At 37.1% G+C, this 20,379-nt stretch overlaps 1 protein-coding gene across 7 annotated transcripts in view; it reads right to left on the reverse strand.

The window, feature by feature from the left end:
* Positions 1–20,379, reverse strand: part of adgrb3 (adhesion G protein-coupled receptor B3) — a 113,970-nt gene that overhangs the window by 58,598 nt on the left and 34,993 nt on the right. For 5 of the 7 annotated variants that reach the window (XM_013911854.1, XM_005737122.2, XM_005737120.1 and 2 more), the window contains exons 3-4: positions 4,533–4,643; positions 1,849–2,010 (exon numbers count right to left, since the gene is read on the reverse strand). The exons of 1 other annotated variant lie outside the window; for it this stretch is intronic. In XM_013911854.1, the coding sequence (XP_013767308.1) occupies positions 1,849–2,010; positions 4,533–4,643 (273 nt within the window). The remainder of the gene's footprint in view (positions 1–1,848; positions 2,011–4,532; positions 4,644–20,379) is intronic. One more of the 7 variants, XM_013911856.1, reaches the window with a different exon arrangement.

Below are 20,379 nucleotides of genomic sequence, written 5' to 3' on the forward strand. Positions count from 1 at the left end.
AAAATGTTATTCTGATGAATATCTTATTGTGTGCTACAGTTTAAGAATCTAACAGTAACCTTAAATATGCACTGAATGTTAGTGCTGTAGAAAACCCTGAACTGAAGAAATGTCAGATATCAGAATTCCTGTAGACTGTGCTACTAAGAATAAAGCGAATAAGATTCAACAGAAAAATGCCATGGGTTTTTGTTGCTTGGCTTGTGAAAGGACTAGCATTTTACAACCCAGGGGATATTTCATACAGCAGATGTGTTGCTGTATTTTGGCATATTCCATCATGTTGTGTATGGCATCACAACTTATGTAGGCCCAGGATTTCTAACAGCATGCTTGATCTCAAGATGCAGAGCTCAGGACGCCGTTCACAGACGATGTTGCTGTTTTCAGTCATGGCAACTATAAGGTAAGGTTTCTTTTGACTGGAAGTGATGTGTCTTTAGGCATAATGTATTTTGGAGGTGTTCTTCTAAGCTTGGCATAGCACAGAGAGCAAAGAAAGCTAATCGATATGTCTGCCTTACAGAATATTAGATGTATACTCTGTGTTTCATGTGGCCCCATGCCAGGCTGGAGTTCTTTGTAGCAGTTTGCTACGGTAACTAAGTATAGTTAGTGCTATGTAAGTATTTTAAGGATGGCCTGGTAAAACAACTTCTTTGATCCTAGTGGTAGATTTCAAGTATAAGTAAGAGAACAGCAAATCCGTCATCTTTCAAGTATTATAGTCAGAGCAATTTAACAACACAGCAGGAGTGCATTGATACGGTCTGAACTAAAAACTCATTAAACAAGTGAAAATTAGAAAAGCAAATTAGAATCTCTATCTTGTTGCTCTTTTAAAAATGTAAATTTCTAATTGCTTTACTTTCCCCTAAGTGTCAAGGCACAGTTCTATGGTGATTTTCTCCATTGTTATTTGAAAAAAGTTTTGGAACCACAGTGATAATTCAGCAGGGTTTATGCTTTCTGAACTGAATAATACTGGGCATTGAGGAGTCACATCAGGGCTGAAATGATGCTCTTTTATAATGATGACTCATTCTCTTTCTGTCTCTCAGTGTTGACGCGTACTAAAGGAATGACCCTTTTGAAAACCACCAACTTCCCACTTAGACAGACTCTATCTAAAATAGGATATAATACATCACTAATCAGAATGTCAGAGGATGCAGCTTGCAGTGTTTTTGATCGGCCATAATTACTTAGGAGTTTGCGGTCTCGGATGCACTGTGTTTATGATCGCCATCAGATACTTTGACTAAACCCGAAAGCTAAATCAACTTATTTGTGGGAGTAAAAAAAGAGGGAGAAAAAAATAAAAATTGACAGGGGTTACTTGTGACACGCTGTTCTACCAGATTCATTCTGACAAACATTTTCATGCTGCAATCACCAGCCAGCAAAGAATCTGATGCTGATACCTGAGTGCCAGTGACTCATCTGCCATGCCATCATGGATTGAGGAAGAAATGCCTTAAAGGGTGTTTGAAGAAAGCTATTTTAAAATGCACAGTTGACCTTCAAGAAAATGAAGCTGACGATATATCAGTATCTACAGCTCCCCGGGCTCCATGTGGATCCACATGTCATTAAACCATTTCAATGCTGATGAATTGATTCACAGTTATATGAAATGGAAAACTCAAAATGATAATGAAATAAGAAAAACAACATTCACAAAATAACATCAAAGAAACAAAGCATTAGATTCATTATATTATTACTGCATACATTTGGAAATATAGACACATTCAAAAATTTGTTAAAACAGAACAACACATTTCCTCCCATATCAACAACAAAGGTGCAAAACATGAATATTCAAGAATCTGCGGCTAACACTACCTGGACAAGGGGCAGTGTTATTGCAAACCCTTGATTCTCTTAAAGGGCCGCTGCAGTGTGTTCCGTATGGTGAGACACATGTTCTTGTTCGCACCTGCGACCCTTGACCGCATGTTACAGAGCATGAGCTCCACTGGGACCACTCCTCTGCACCTGATTCACCTGTGTGGGAGAAGGGTGACACTAGTTAAATGCAGTAGTATGGTCCTGGGGCTTATACCGCTTATACTGGGCGGGGTGGGGCAATGTGGGCAGGTTTGAGTAAAAGAGGGAGGAGCCAACACGAGTAACGTCGGGGTGGGGTGAGGTCAGGTCCTAAAGAAGAAATTTAGCATACAGTCTATTCTACCTTTATGTGATCTTTGATGAATACTGAATTGGCAGCTTAATTCTTTTGACTCGTGATTCCATTTGCAGGCAGCATAAAAGTGTTTTTGTGGCTGCAATCACTGGGAGTAGTAGCATTAACAAATGGCTCTCCAGTGTAGGAGTAATTTGTATATTAATCTGCCTTTTTACACCAAATTCATGCAAAGATCACAGAAAAGGTACAGCTATGGTTGGAAAAAATGAACAGTAGACACTAGGGTTACATCTATCGCTTTCAATTCATTGAAAAAAAAAAAGGTCATGCATTTCAGTGGAACTCAATATTATGTTTTAAAAAAGTAAATTCGCTATAAGCAAAAACAAAATTTCATGGTGGCATGCAAGAAAAGACAACATCTGAGAAAATAAAAATGGAATTTAATGGGTGTTAGTTCAGAAAGGGGTCTTAAATGTGGATTTCCTTGCACTGCAGCAAACTATCTAGTTTCCTTGACAACATTGGAGCAAATTCTGTGTTTTAGACAATGGCTTCAAAAGAAAAAATCTTTTTTAATCTAGCTCAAGTTGTTAACTCGCAGGGATGGAGGAAAATGAGAAAGTTAGCTGATTTTATTCAGCAGATCACAGCCATTTTCATGAGTGGCTCAAAGCAGAAGGTTTTCCGTACACTTAAATTTAAATTGTGGATGCCCAGAAGGACGTGTAATCTGTGGTATTTAAGCCACAGGATGTGAATGTGAGTCTGTCTTTATGGGCTAGGCCTTTAAATCTATAGGGAGAATTTGCAGTTGCTTAACTCCGCGTGCAGACTTATCATCATTAAATCATCATACGTAGCAGAAAGTATAGCAGATTAGCGAGGTAAAGGACCATAGCTGTTACATTAACTTGGAGATGTCTGAGTTAACTTAAAGGATAAAAAGGAAGAAACCGCATTGAGCCTTTCAATTTTAATGGTACAAAAGGTACCCCAAAAAAGCCATGAGATGCTAAATAAAGCTGCATAGTATGATGAGGCAGTGGGGTGATTTCCAAAGCCACGATAGCCAGAATGAAAGAAAAAGAATAAATAATTTGGTGACAAGTGAGTGGACAATAAAATTCCCACATGAGTGTAGTCACCGAATAATTGCTCTACGATTATGTTAAAATCCAGGTGAAGAATTCATTTTCTTTGAGGCTTTATGCATTGGAGGGATAATTCAATACAAAGCGAAATATTTTCAATTTCAGCTCTGAATACATTTATGTCATTGAAAGTCATCAAATCATATCAGAATTTAAAGTAGTTTCACAGCATGTTGTAACAAGGACACATAGATTCAGCCAAATAGGGGTCTTAACCCTGCCCTTAATTTTGTAGATCATAAAATAGACTGAGAGGTGGATCAATTTGTTAAATGAGGCAGTACAGGGAGAGTAAATTGTGTGAGAATGAGAAAACAGAAAAGCACAGCGGATGCAACTCGACAGGGAAACAACGTACCTACAGCGTGGGGAAAATGAAGAGATGTTAATGAGTATATGTTAGTAGTGGTGCGAATGCATGTACAGTGTGTCATAAATTAAAATGACAATGAAAGGAAAGGAGTTTTTAAACAATGACAGCAATTTAAACGAAACAACACATGAAAAAAATAAAACATTTCCCAAAACTTAAAATAAAAAAACCAAAAACTTAATAATAGCTACAACTAAACCCACCCACTAAAAACAAATGCTGCAAAAGATACTTAAAAAATAATGAAAGCAAAATAAAGATTTTGCTTGGATTTGTACCTAACTTGTTTTACTACTTTCTGATTTTATTTAAAAAAAAATGCCAAAACTGGTGGATCGTAAAAGCCATAATGAATTTAGATCATTTAAGTTTTGCATTCGCTACACTTGCTGAAACCACACAGGTTCATTTTATCTCTAAGGGCAACATCTATCAGTACAACTTTTGCCAAGTATGTGTTTCATATTTGGCCGAAAGGGTGGGTTTTTCATCGAATGACATTTAATTTATCACGCCTTGGAGGAAATAATTAACTACATCTGGGCCGTAGTTTTAAACTGCTGTTTAATTAATGTTCCCCGAAAATACTGTATGAGTAATCCACTCGCCAACTCACTATGTGACAATAAAACAAACAGACCCACAAAACCCAATTATGTCCTATATTCAAAGTAAATACTCCTAGAGAAATGGGAAATTTTCTGCCTCGTCCATATGTAGCAATAGAGAATGAGTAGGAAAAATAATAATGCAAAACATTTCCACTTAAAAGGTGCAGTACAAGAGAGAGCATGCATGATGAAATTAAGTTTAGTTAACAAAATAAAGTCAAGAAACATAACTATTGTATTACCAGTTTGTGCCATAAATTTAGCAGATTCAGCTTGCTCCTGCAGGGCCTTTGTGTCATGAACTGATCTTGGCCGCTGACTTTTTACTGTATGCTCTCCGATCATTCCATATTCTATGGGACAGAATAGAGGTTCATATGAAAGCTAGGCTTAAACATGATGTTCTGAGAACAAAAAGCTTATTACATACTGTTTTCAGGATGTTTGAAGCAACTGCAGTACATGGCTAGAAACAAAGACCACACAAGGTTGTATTTAATTTGTCCTTTTCTCTATGGCATAGAACAATGCAACGAATTTATACGGGTGAGTTGGAAGTATTAATTGAGCTTGAAAGCACAGCGTAGACACATAGCAAACATGCAGATAAACTCACATTGTTTTTTTTCTTGTTGTTGTTTGTTTGTTTGTTTTTAAAGACTAACACTTCATTAGACCAGCTCCCTCCCTCCCGCCCTCCCACCCGCCTGCACACCCAAAAAAGAAAAGAAAAATAAATGAAAGTAAAAATGTGTAAGCCATCAGAAAGCCACAGAGGAGGGGGGGTCATGGACATAACATGCTATTGATCCACGGTTTCCTCAACACTTTGTCATCTTTGTGTGATTTCTTTTTGGATGGGCAAGTCCAGGAGACTGAGAGGCTTAGACAAATGTATTCTGAGCTGTATTCATTACAATGCATTCCCTCTTTGCTTCCCATAACGGAACAAAGAGACAATGAGTACAGTGTTTTCAAGCGACACCGAGAAAAGTGATGCTAGAAATATTGCAATTAGAAAGGAATTTGCATCAGCTCTTTTAAGCAGATGTATCATACTGTAAATAGCTCATGCAAATTGTTTTTGAACTCTTGTTTTTAATTAAAATCTAGCATTACTTATGGCAGTGTGAGCCTAATGAGGTGATTTTATCATTCGCAAATAGGCAATGCAGGTGATGCATTAACAACAGATTTACACATAACTTATGTTAGTACATTAGACAATACAATGCATCAGCCATTGATAGGAGTGCTTAAATGATCTCTCCTAATAGAGTTTGTAGCCTCGTTTTGCTAAATCCCAGCACCAAGCCGAAAGCCTCGAAAGACTGACCTCCCTCAAAGTGAGCCACAGAGGGAGAAATCTGTCATCTGATCTGATCACGTTACACAGAAAGTTAGAAATGTTATGACTAATTATACGGTAAATCACTTGAGTACAGAAAAGACAGTTATCTAATCCGCGCATCAGACTGTTGGCATTAACCAAATCACATCAACAAACATGTTCCGTGATTGGATTAAGAAAAATAAATAAAGAAATCAGGGCAGCTAGATTCAAACAACATCACTACCCAGTATAGCATCAAGGACACTGTGTTTGTGCTCGCATAAAAAATTCGAATATTAAGAGGGTACAATGAAAGGAGGGAAAGCCGCCAGGTAGAAACAAACATCGCAGCCGTTTGATGCTGATTGGGATCTTCAGGACCGTGACTGCACAAAGTAACACGCTTTAGAAGCTTGTTCAAAGGTCTTTCAGTCTGATTTGATCATGTCCACATCTGTTTTGCTGAAATTAGGTAGAAAGCACAGTGTGAACTCTTTGTCGTACAAAGAATGAGCAGGTACACTGATGATTGGACAAACAGCAGGCAGTTCATCTAACGTTCAGCCGTGTAAGGCTAACTGCTGCAGATACTCTGACATGTTATTGCTTTACAGTGTTTCATGCTCTACCCTGTGGTGTCTTGAATCATAAACTAATTCCTCATTTGGCAGAATAAAAGGCCTGTCTGATTTAGTCAGTCTGAATGCCTGCTTCTTTGTGGGAAATTTTTTAAAAATAACAGCGTGCGCTGCTTTTTAATTATTTCATACAAATGGAAGAAAACACTAAAATCTACACGACGGCATACAGTAAAACTCGCTTGCCGCTTGGCTCAGTGGGGCTAGCTGGGTGCCCTTAAAGTGATGCGTCTTTTTGAATGAATATCCATTTCCAACAGTAGCATTCAGTGCAAGCAATGATTAAAAAACAAAAAGGTGCAAAGCATAATGACCTTGGTGTCAGTTCAGGTATCAAAAAGGACATATGGTGTCAGGGGCTGTGACAATCTGTATTGTCATTTTTAGATACCAATCAACATCGCTGGCTTCATGAATCATCGATGATTATCATACTTTTTCATGGTGTTGATTATGTGCCTTTGCGAAACATTGATCAGCTCAGCGGTGATATTAGCCTTGCAGCCAGTCACACCTAATCAGCAGCTGATGATCAACAGTGCAACAAAGGCACTGCAGCATGTCATTAAGAGTGGTGTCAGTAAGATATTTGGATGGCAATTATTACAGCGCAAGTACACACACACACACACACACACACATTTTTAACACATTTTTAAATACAAGTCTTTCTTCGAAGTCACAGATTCATCATTTTGTGGCTGATATTTGAGTGATTATTTCTAAATCAGTCTGGACAGGCAGCTATTAAAAAGGCTCAACCTGTTGGTACACAAATTAGCGCTGGCTGATTTAGCGCAGAAGACATCTCAGTTTTAAGTCCGTGAGATTGGAGCCTCTTTTGATGCCGCAAAGCCAAGATGTTAATCCTAATGTTGTGTTTAGACAGCCTGAGGTCGAATTTATATTAAAAAAAAAAAAGAAGCAAGATGTCAAAACACGACACCAGAAAAGTACAGGGAAATAAGGTATAATTGAACTACTTGGGATTGTATTCAAGCCTGTAGCCATGTAAGGATGAATATGAGAGAGAAACCAGATTTTTAATAACTGGAGGGATAGGCTGTTGTCATTTGTCAAAGACACCCCAAAACAATGTGTCTTCACTGTGTTACAAGGCAGAGAGCGCAGTTGATGTATTTAGCATGTCATTACTTGAAAACATTTCTTCCGTTTCAGACAGAATTATTTTGAAGTTTGGTCCAGTATTTAGAACTTTTAAAATGTGTGCTTGAAAGAAAATTAAGTTTAAGATTTATGAGATGTCTCTCTCTCAGTCAGGACTAAAGAGCATACTTATTGTTGATATCCATCATGCTTCCGCAACAAAGGAAAGACAATGCCATTTAGAGAAATCCATCACTGTTACCTTTCTTTGCTACCCTGCAGTGACTGATTCGTTCACTTAGTTTTTTTGCACATAACCTCGATGTAATGCTTCACTGGCAAAGCATGCAATCTTTGGACAAGAAACTCAATACAACTACTTTGGTGCCTATTAGCCTAATTTCAGAATGAGAAATACTGGGATTGCTTTCCAGAAATAGGCAACATTTTTTGTGGAGGAATTCCTTTGGCTTAAAGGAGGTCTATTTGCTTCAAAGTCCTTGGTGAATAAATCAGTGATAACCACATTTTGCTTTTTTCTGTCTACAACATTTTAACATGGGGCCAGGGCCATGGCAAATGTACACCTTAACTACTTTTTTAAATATGTTTGGTTTATAGTTAATGCATAAAAGTACTGATAACTGAAGGAATGCTATCTATCTATCAACAGTTCTTACCAAATCCATACACAAAACCTCAGACAAATTAATGCACACACTCTTCTTGCGTTTTACATTTTTAAAAGCTCCTAATTTGCTAACTGAAGAAGCAGAATTAGCATTCCATTCAGTAATGCAGCATCAAAACTGCAATTATTTTCAGTAAGTGCAAAAAAAATAAAAATAAAATGGATCCTTTAAAAAGGTGCAAGCAAATTCTATTACCATGCTGTGCCATCAGTTTTGTAATGGCAGCCATTTTGCTTGCCCGTCTGGGATTATCAACAAATCAGGTGAGTAATAAAGAGGTTGAGAATCAGATTAGGCTTTTTTGAGCAAAAGTACCTTCCTCTCAACTTTAAGGAGCTGAAATGATTGAGTGGCTAGTCTCAAGTTGATCTTACTGCGAGATATGTGTGGCCACTCTGGAATGGAAAGAAAAATAGCACCTTTGTTCCAGTTAGATTTCCAGAGGTACATCTGTTAGAAAAGCCAGTGCTGCATGCAGAACCAGCCACGACAACCGTGGAGCAGCCAAAACAATAATGAGAAATATGTATTTGGTCAAAATGTTACAAAATGTCTGCTCAGATTATGGACATGGAAGCACCGACCTTGTCACCACAGGACTGTAACCTCTGCAGATTATTACATATGATGCTTACACCAGAATAGCCTGGTGTTTTTATATTTTAAACCCAGAGCAAACTATTCATGTGAGCCTGATTTTTGGGGCTTAAAGCTTAATTAGTGGGCATATTTGCAAAGATATTCATGCTTGATTTAATTAATGTGTGACTACTGACTGCATCAAAAACACATTACAAACAAAGACTTTGCACACTATCAAAGAGAGCACAAGTTCCCTGGATCCATGACCTTTGTCAACATTCGACTTTGATTCGCTGCCTACGGTGGATTTTTAACACTGAAAGTGATCACGGCAGCCACAGAGTCCAGTGGTAGACATTCCGTTTCCAGGTCCATCTTCAATATGTGGACACATTCCATGTGTAATTTCATTGAAAGGTAGTAAAAGCCAGACCCATGTCCAATGACGGATGTGTCTAACCTTGCATGAAATGAGCCTTTACTCCAAAGTTGCTATGAGTAGCTTCTATCAGGGGTACCTCACTTACTGCCCTCCATGCATTCCTGCCTGACTGACTGACTGTCACAAACGCAGCTTTTAATGAGAAGCACTTCATTACAGCTGCACTTTGAAAAGTGTAATTTCTCAAAAAATAGAGACAACGGTCCATACAGACTAGGAAGAGAAATACCCCTCAAGCTCAGGCTTGACTTTGATCCATTACTCAACAGCTATGCTACTGAGGCTGACAAATTTTGGTCAAATGTAGTCATATTTCTGGGTAGTAGGTACCTTTCTAGATATTTAGGACTTATGTTCAAGTCATGAATTACAATGGAAATATATTTAAAGATCCTAAAAACCTAGACGTTTGTCTTTAAAAAGGGTAAGAATGAAAATGTGCTAAAAAAAAGCTGTGTTGTAATTAATAGCTGAACAAAGTCTTATTTGTGCTAAAGGCCCCATTCGCTGCTTTGTTATTCAAACATAAACATCAATGCAGAAAAATGATCACAGGCTTTTCTGATGGATTATGGAATGTTCTGTACAAAAAAGGAACATAACTTTAATTAACAATGAGTATACTGCAGTAAAGAAAGAAAGAAACGTTCTAATAAACAAACAAAACAACAAAAAAGTCCAAGAAAGTCAGTCATAATGTGTAACAGTGGAGCACATAAGAAAAACATGATATAAAAACATCAAATATACATTTATTCAGAGTACAGATTCGACTACCAAGTTTTATTTTTACTCAAACAGGACAGTACATTTTGCTCTCTGAGTATCAGTGGAAGACTACTTTTTAGGGTCCAAAAGTAAACACATGTGATGATAACTGATGATGACTCATAACAATGATTATGATGTAATGAAGATGCATCATATTTTAGCTCATGAATAGACTCCCATGTCCAAACTGACTCATGTTAGGCCATCCGGAAACAGTCTTTAAAATTGATTCCGTTGTCCTCAAGATATCTCCTTACCACCATTATAGAAACCCTTCACTATTGGTGGGACCATATGCTTGAGCCAATGTAAAAAACTCAATTAGTCCTTCATTAAGAAAATGAGGGGGTTGCACGGAATCAGATACAAATTACGAATTGTCCTCTGAGACACACAATTATCCATCATATTCCTTCTGCCATCTGTTTGCTTCCTGTTGACTCTCCTAATGACTTAGATTGAAGCCAAATTAGAATTCTGTGCAACTGCCACTGCACCTCATTGAAAAGTCATGTGAAGTCGCCTAAAAATGGAGCAAGTGTGGTGAGACAAGCACTCAGAATGCAGGCTGTTCTTAGCAGCGAGGATATATTTTGCATCACTCATGTGTAGGCAAATGAGTGGAAATTGCATTGATAATTTACAGCACAATGTTAAATCACAAGGTTATTGAGCAGTACCTCACAAAGCAACCTAGATGGAGCTCTGACGTTATCAAAGCACTGCATCAAGAAGCCCTGTTGCTGGGTGCCGTGAGCAGATCATTCCTCCTCTTTTTCCATACACTTCAGGGAACGGGCATCAGCATTCTGTTTTTATATTATTTCAACTGATCCAAACATGTATACCGTCAAAAGCCACACAGTTTATATGCTGACTCCACAGTCCAAATGCTGAGTTATATTAAAAGAATGAGGCAAAAAGCACCGTCTGCATTATTGTGGTTGTTAACTAATGCTTGCAAATCAACCTCTGGCAAGTAGACTGCACGTTGGTTCTCTTAAGAGGGGGGAAATGAAACAAGATAAAATATAGACATGCATTTTAAAGTTATCTTTTTTGCAAAGATGCACCAGTGCTTGACAGTGTGGGTAACTGCATATGTCGTGCTTTCAGTTTAGCTGCATGGTGCTATCAGAAAATAGATCCGCCTATGGAGCATTTTAAAGTGAAAGCAATGCCAAGATTGCAGCTTATAACTTGCAAAATCACCAGCCTTTTCAAAAAGCCACACTGTTGAACTAGCCATGACTAAAAGTGGGGCTGCTGCAGGGACACAACTGAAAGGACTACTGTGCACTGACAGAAACAAGGATGGAAGCTGATTACTAATGAAACCATTTCAGAAAGGGAAGTCAGGTTATATGAATTGTATAGAAATACTGATGGCTTTCAAATCTGGGACACCAGTCTCAAGCATTTCATGAAATATTCTCTTGTTTTGGCCAGTCACCTCAAAACAAGAGATGTATTTATGTATTTATTCTGGCAGCAGGGTATGATCTTAATATGCTGCTGTAAATTTTACAAAATTATTCACCGAGATATGCTTTACTACAATTCACCACCTAAGGGACATTGAAAAACTATGGCAGCAACTCCTGGCATCGGTTTAGAAACGTACAACCACAGTAGATGACCTGGCAGTCACACACACTGCCAAGCTCAACGCCACCATGCCAAGCAATGCATCTGTCAAGTGAGAAACACGACACATTTTTTAGCACCTTTGTGACTGCAGCCAATTTTCAAAGAGCCTACCTTGTCCTTTTCTGAGCCATTTTGCTTGGCATACCAAGTAGTGACCTTCGATTTAATAGAGTCATGGTTCGCCGTTCATGGAAATTCCTCACTAATAAACAGAAAATGATACACCTAAGAAATTAAATGAGCAAAACACAATATGAACTCTGTAACCATGGAAGCAAATGTGGTCGGATGACCATATTTCGTAGCAAGATAAATCATTTCCAACAAGCCCTAATGAGACTTTCATAATTCATGCTGTCAGCTTTTCCACAGCACCAATCACGTCGGATCCTTTTGCAGTGGTAAAACCCACTGCTTCAGACTGCCACCCTGCATCTATCAGCACAGGGAACATTGTGTCATATGCAAGTTAGTCATGAGGAAGATGCCTGCAACATGCCCTGTCTTGGCTCATTGGCTAAGCTCATGTTAAACCAAATACGCTCTCCAAAATAATTACAAGGGATGTAGAAGCGATGCGGAAATGTCCTCAGACAAGTCAGGGCATAACAACAGCGCAGTTGGATTTTCATTTAATGGATTCTGATGCCAAGTCGGGAAACATGAGACAATCTCAGTTATTACAAGATTTGAAACAAAGCGTGCCTGTACCTGACTGCAATATTTTATTATGAAGCACATACAAATTTTAGGCTTCATTCATTTAGTAGGAATTTTATTTTTCACTTTTTGTTTGTCCCGACAGGTTGCATGGAGACATTATAATGTAGCTCTTCATATTCAGCTCTTCAAATAAGACCATATAACCAACAGCTCCAGCTTTATTATAGTTCATATGACACTCCTGCTATATTTTAGTACAAAATACAGCAATGTTTGTGCTTTTGTTAAACTAAAATGGGCAATTAATAAGAATTTATTCTAAATAGATGGATAAATAACACCCCTCAAACTACATAAAACAAACTCTTTGTCAGAATTCTTTATTACTAACAACCACAAATTAAGCAAATCTCTCCTTTCTTATGAGAAATGAAAAGGGTGAACTCCTACCATCTCCGTACAGTTTTCTTTTTAAAATAAGGGTGGCAGTGCTTCTGTATTCTCTGTTTAGGCTGTAATAAAGTGTTTAGGGAGACAGAGAATTGGAAACATAGGAGAGGAAGCTCTGTAGGGATTCAGTCCCAGGACAAGAGGAGCATTTAGTTCAAGAGTCAGGGGATTTAACCACTTGATGATCTCTGGAAAGCCATAATATTCACAAACACAAAGTTACTGTGTGCTACCTTTTAATTTGGCCTATTTTAGCTTCTGTAAAGTATTTTCTTGCCTTTCTCTGTAAGTTTTTTTGTAACAGAAAAGCAAAGTTAAATAAGTAACATTTGCTACTTTCTGTCACAAAAACCATGAAAAGTCTTAACAACAATGATTAAATCATGCTGGATAAATATTTCAGGTTTAATGCCAGCATCCAGAAACCTGTGATTGCATATCAAAGAAAAGATCAAAGAGAAGCTAAATACTAAACTAATAGAGTAAATAAGTGCTAGCTTGATTTTAAATTATTTTGAATAATGCTGCTGAAATTAGACTGGGTTTTTTAAGAGATAATTGTCATTTCAATAGGCCAAAACACTTGAGGGAAATTGGAAAAGGAAGAGTACATTAGAAAAAAAAATTCAGGATAATTAATTTCTGATGTTTTCAGAGGGGTCCTGAAGAAGGTTCCGGGTTATTATCCACTAGAAGCTTCTGAAATAAACCTCATACAAAATGATAAGAGACCAGGCAGTAAACAAATGAAAGATAATTCCCGTTCATTTGCAAATCTCTCCTTCTCTGGACTTTCTCCTTAACAGCACAGTGTGTCTATGTACAAACAGCTGTATTGCCAGTGCTAATAGGAGATAACACACACACACACACACACACACACACACACTACTCTAGATAAAATCTGCAATTTTTTCATCAGTAGAAAAAAAGGTGCTTTGTTTACCTTGTCAACAAATGTGACACCAACAAAGATGTTTGTGTAGTCTCCCACAGCTTTCAGAACAATATCTGCATTATCAGGCTTTTATCTTACATGTGGATTGAAGGGGAAATTAGGTTACTGTCTTTTTGTGATTATTTTGGAGTTTAATATAATTGCAGTGAGTGCTAATAACCGACATGAATTAAAACTCTATGCAAACATTTTCCAAAAACAAAAAACCCACCTCACAACCAAAAGCAGTATTCATCAGTGATGGCTGAACACAGACATGTCTCGATGAATGGATGGTAAAATTATACAAAATTTTAACATGATGTCTTGTTGCCGTGTGGAGCTGGCAAAGTACAAAGTTGAAGCTTGAAGCTTGAAATAGTTTAGTGTAAACACGAGTAAAAGAAATTTGGTTCAGTGGCTAGAAGCAGAAAATGTAATCCGTCCATGACCAGACCATGACATTAATTTCTTACAAAGAAAGAAAGAGAAGTGCTAAATAAACTCATTAACCTAAAGAGAAGCCTAAACTCTCACGTAACCTCGATAAAAGTAAACACAAAATGTACCTCGGAACACCAAAAAGACCTTCTAACTTTGTCTTCCTTGGATCAAATCCTAGATGGAGTACGAAATGACTTCTCAGTGACAGCTTCTTGTTATATGCAGCAGCAGAGGCAGCCAAGAGTGACATTAGTATTGGAAATTAATTGTTTTTTAATGTGCACGTCTCCATCGTCCACCACCACATAGACATGCACCATTACTGTGGTCAATTAGCCATTCAACATCTTACCGTTGGCCATTGTATGGAATTGATTACCACACCACGAGCTTTCCCTGCAGCTTGCCATGTCCAGAATATTAAGTGTTATGTAAAAAAAATGTTGAACACAACAAATTATGTTACATCAGCTTTTACCTTAACGTGACTGCTTAACTGCCTTTCACCTGGAGGCTTCAAGCAACGTTGCATCTGCAACAGTCACACTTTTGCACATTTCCCTTTTTATACACACAACATGGTTTTTCTACAGCTGGTCAGCATAATTAGCGCTAAACAATCACAGTCCTTAATCTTGTGATTAAAGCCCCTGTTTTTTGGTCTTGGATATGAAGGGAAATAAAGCCTCTTCAACTGAGCTTCTGGGCCTTTTTGGCTATGATGACATTAAGGATGATTGAAGTGCATTATCTGGGCACACAATGGCTGCTGTCCATTCAGCTGTGCACTGCAGAGCACTGAAATAAGGAGCTGGTGACACACTCACTGCAGAGGAACGTGGAGTTTTAAAGGCTCATGACACCCAAGCCGCCCAATAGCTTTGGCTGAATAGCCTGTCTGACCTATTGTCAGCCAGTTCACATTATTGTCGATGTACCTGTCTGATATGCAGTCAAAGCTCTAAGGTCTTCTGCCTCTGGTTAAAAGTGCAGTAAGCCTTAAAAATTGAAGGTGATTTAAAGCATATCCCTTTGTCAACTCACTGATGGTACCAAGAGCAGTTAATTTACAGGAAATAATTCATCCCAGTCAGTGTTCATATAACATCTCCCACTTTGTTGGGATTTTTTTTTACCTCCAAGTGTTTACATTTAATTTAATTCATATTCTGACAGATTCTCATGATAAATGTGGCAGTACATGCATTAGCTAATCAATACTTATAATCGATAAAATACTTATTCACTGCTGTCACACTAAAAAGAAATCTGCTTCCCTCAAACGAAGGCAACCGCTTGTCCATTTTGTGTTTCTCACACAACAAACAAAATGGGATGTCTATGTGAGCCTGAATGACAAAAACATTTTCTTTCGCTTCTCTTGCTCTTCTGTGAAAGCAGTTTTAATGAACTTCTCAGTGCACAAAATGTAGCCATATGCATATATTTTTTTCCACCCTAATCAACAAAGAAAAAGACGCTGCCTTTTCATGCACTCCCTGGTTCTAATCTAATTAGAATTTATTAAACTAAGCAGAAGTTCAAGGGCATCAATAACTACATTTTCCCCCAAAACACAGAGTTAGATAGTTAGAAAAGGATAGTGCGCAACATTGAGGGAACCATTTTATTCCTGACTATCCTTTCACCTCATTATGGTATTTAGTGTCACTGATGAATGCATATTTTCTGCATTTCCTCCTGATTTTAAATCCAGGCAGTGCTGAATGGTCACATAAATCAACAATATTCAGCCAGTAATTGAATCTCCCTGGACATAAAATGATATAAAAAAAAAGGGTAATCAGAGGGCATACTGTACCATGTACTACAGCAGAAAACTATGCAGGCATAGTACAGCAGGATTAAACCAAGATGTATTAGATGTAAATTATATGAAATTATATGCACAGACTGTTTTTTAAATATATCCTAAATATATAGAAAGACATGGTTACATAGAAGGACGCTTTTAAGACGCAAAGAATGGAATAAAAGTAGACTGTATAACATTTCTGTTCATTTATGTTTTAGAGATGCAGAAATGTATTAATACACTCTACATGACTCACAAGAGTCATATAGATTTTCTGTTCCCAACACATGGATAAGCATATGGATCATAATGCATGAAAGCACCTTTTCACCTCAATTTAAACCTGTCAGCACAGACCTCCCTTCCAGGTAACAGCTAAATCTTCCAAAGCTTTAGCTTTAGTTTAACAAGACTCTCTAAACTAATCAGACGTTGTTTGTGTTTGCAATGTTATACAGTTCCATATAGCTCCTAATATATCAACACAATACAGGTCTGCGTAATCTTTAAATTTGTTGATTTAAATTGAGATCAGTTTTAAATCTTTTTCTGTCTTTTAGACTAGTTTAACCCTAGTCTAGTCTAGTCTAGTCTAATCTAGTCTAAACTAGATTTTCTGTTATTTAAATGACTACCAAATTAGTCCCCATGAACATTCCTAGTAAGAAATATGTTTTCTTGTCTGACAAAATTTAATGGTTAATAATCTTTCTTATGTAGTATTTTCCTCGTATTTCTTAAAGATATATTAATCCCAATGGTATGAACAATCTGTACTCAGTAAAATACTGAACTTACTATTACCTCATTTCTTTTTGGAGACACAATTTTAAACACCACTCAATTTATCAGGTGTTTCGAGGGAACAATCACTGCTTCTCAACATTTACTCAAAAGTTGCATATTTTCTCTCTAAGTTCTGCTTTTACAGTCATTCACTTATCCACTATTTTGTTTATTTTGTGTATGTGTCAATAGTGTCTATGTTGTTGTGTTATTGTTGTGTCTTTGTTTGTTGTAGCATTAGCAGTGAGTGTTCTATGTATCTAAAGATGGTGCCTGTGTTTCATTAAGTTATATTCATTTAAATTAAATTCCCTTTTAAATATTGCCTTTCGTTACTTAAATTTACTTTTTATTAAGTAACTTTACGTTCTTCAATTGTGGTTTAACTGATTATCTTTATAATATTCATTATTGCTACAGTTCCCCATAATCAAGCAAGCATTTCTATATATAATTTTATATATATTTTTTTTTTCTGTTGTGTTTAATAATTCTCATCATATTCCCCGAAATAAACAAATTTCCCTACTGCATTAGTATAGAACTTCATACAGTTTAACTCTTTGCTGTGTGTATAAATAGGAACTCTGAATTCTAACTTTACAGCAGCTTAGATACAAAACTAATAATTTGACATTACTTATTCTACTACTTTACTTTAAAAAAAAAAAGAAAGAAAATGACTTGAAATGTTAAAATGGAGAATTTCTTGTAGCGTGTTCATCGGTAGCATGTTTGTGTATTAATAAAGTACCTAAACATATAAACGAGTGAATAAAAATCTGATCTGTAGATGTAAAGAATGCTATTTATGACTTAAATTTACATAGGTTTCACTCTGCTTGTCATCATTCTGTGGGGATATGCTATAGATTTAGGCAAGCTTGTCATCAAGCATTCGTCAACTACAACTACTATTCTTTTTTTTTTCCAGTTTTCTTCTTTTATCATCCAGTCACACACGCTTGAGGCCATTTTATGTCTTTTCACTTTCCTGGCTCTCAAGAACCAGTTTCCAACCACTGGGCAGAAAATTTGATTAAGATACGAGTAAATAATTATAATGAATGAAATAAAACAGCTCTTAGATTACTTTTTTATGAACACTTTATGCATATTTACCATGAAATGGCAGGATCCCTAGAATTATGGCATTACCGGGTCATTATCAAGAAAATAAATCTTTATCTCTTAAACGTTATTTTATTACCTGATCAATCAAGTTGGGATCTTGGCACATTCATTTGTTACAGCTTCACAGATGTCAGGAATTCTAGGGATTTGTTCTGTTAGTTGGATAAACAGGCAAAGATTAGCATACTTTTCACAGCTTATTATTATTAGCGCCCATGTTTATATTCATGGCTAAAGCAGTATCTGCTGATGGTATTATTTGGCACTAATCTCAAGTAACCATTTTTACCAAAACATCGTGATTATTTTGTTAACATTTAACACTCCTTGAGAATTCTACATAAAAATTAAGTAATGTAAAAAAAACTTAATTTACAAATCTTATACGCCAGTTTTTTATTCACAGTAGACATGAGAAAATCGATCATTTTAAATAGAATATGAGCTAATTTTGAATTTGATGGCAGCAACACAAATTGTCACTAGGTATGAATGTGAGTGCGCATGGTTGTCTGTCCCTGTGTGTTGGCCCTGCGACAGACTGGCGACCTGTCCAGGGTGTACCCCGCCTCTCGCCCCATGACAGCTGGGATAGGCTCCAGCGCCCCCCGCGACCCTGAAAGGATAAGCGGAAGCGAATGGATGGATGGATGGCAGCAACACATTCAAAAGTTTACGCATTGTGGAACCAAAGGCTGGGAAACTAAGTGGTACTACAAAGGAACAGCTGGAGGGACTTTTATCAACTAATGCAATTAGTTGGCAACAGATCAGTAACATGACTGTATATATAAAAAAATTAGAAATTAAAAAAAGAGCATTATACAGAGGAAGAGAGATTCACCAAGTCTACAAATGTTTTCGAATGATTTGGAATAATGTTCTTAAACATAATATTATGAAGACAAAATATCTCATTGTCTACAATACATAATGTCATCAAAAAATTCTGAAAATCTGGAGAAATCTCTGTGCGCAAAGGACAAGGCTGAAAATCGATATTAGCAGCTTCACAGGGTTACCAGAGTCCAGGTCCTCAGGCTGGCTGAGGCTCACTGCATTTAAAACAGACATGGTGTCTGTCATGGAAATCATTGAATGGGCTGAGGAACCCTTTCAGACAAATGATTGTCTATAAATACAATTCACAGTTCCATTTTCAGATGCAGTTTAAAACTCAATCAGGCATCAGCCATATAATGCTGCTGTTAGCCTAATTTAAAATGTACTGTGTCAAAGTGGGAAATTGTTTTGTGGCCAGACAAATTGAAATTTCAAATTCATTTTGAAAAATATGGACACTGTCGACCAAAAATGAGAAGAACCACCTGGCTTTTTATGAGCACTCAATTCAAAAGCCTGGATCTCTGATGGTATGGGAATGCATTATTGCCTATGGAATTGGCAGCTTGCATATGTGAAAAGGCACCATCAGTAAGGTACCAGGTTCTTCAATCCATAAAGAACTGGCATATTTCAGCAAGATTATGCTAAACTACATACTGCATCTAATTTATTACTACACCATGGCCTTTTAGTAGAAGAGTCAGGGTGCTGAACTGGCTTGCCTGCAGTTCCGACCTTTTACAACATTTGACACATCATTAAACAAAATATACAACAAGACCCAGGGCTTCTGAGCAGCTACAATCCTATATCAGACAAGAATTGGACAACGTTCCACAGCAAAGTCCAACAACTGGCCTCTTCAATTCCCAGATGTTTATACGAGAAGAGGAAATGCTGCACAGTTGTAAACATGTCTTACCTTTCAAGATGTGTTGCTGCCATCATATTCAAAATGATCTTATATTTTCCTGAAAATGGTATATTTTTTTTCCAGTTATTGTGATTATTATTGTGATTAAACTATGGGTTTATGAGATTTGGAAATCATTGCATTCTGCACAGTATCCCAACTTTTTTGGAATCGGTTTGGTATTTCTGTAGTTTGCACAAAGTGTCTTGTTTATGCAAATCAAAAACAAGACAGTAAGGACTTTAGCCTAACCTAAAATAAAACGCCTTGGTAGTCTTTCTCATTGGCTTTTCTATCCAGTGCTTGGTAGAACTATTCCAACAGCTCCCACACAGCTCCTGTTCTCCGGTCCTTATTTGAAGACCAGCTCATGAGTCCCAGTCACATCCAACCAGCTACCCACCACAACATATATAATCATTCAAGATATTTCCTAATTTGGTCTTTGACAGATGTACCTCCTTTTAGATATGAATTGTAGCCGAGGGGCATCAGTGACAGTTTCACGCACATATCCATAGCTGGTTCTATAACAGTCATTTGCTTTACTTCTGATAGCACATACCCAGAATGCTATTACATATGTTGAGCTTCTATTTCTGCTCTCATAAGAGAACACATAACTTGATACCATTTGGTAACACTTCACCCATACCATGCTGTTATACCAGACTGTGTAAATTACATAACGCAGACCGATTCAAATTAATCAAAGGTCTGCTTGCATAACATTATTGATTTGTCTCTCTTCTTTCAAAGCAAACTTTTATTACTTGTTGAGGTTTCTTCCAGGTTTCACTGTCCACATTTGCATAGCTCTTTTTCAATGACAAGATCAGCTGTTCCAAAGCATCAGTACCAGTAATCTATAATGGCTGGTATGCA

This window comes from Pundamilia nyererei, unplaced genomic scaffold, assembly GCF_000239375.1.
Source record: "Pundamilia nyererei isolate P.nyererei 1_Seehausen unplaced genomic scaffold, PunNye1.0 scaffold00073, whole genome shotgun sequence".
Classification (NCBI taxonomy): Eukaryota; Metazoa; Chordata; class Actinopteri; order Cichliformes; family Cichlidae; genus Pundamilia; species Pundamilia nyererei.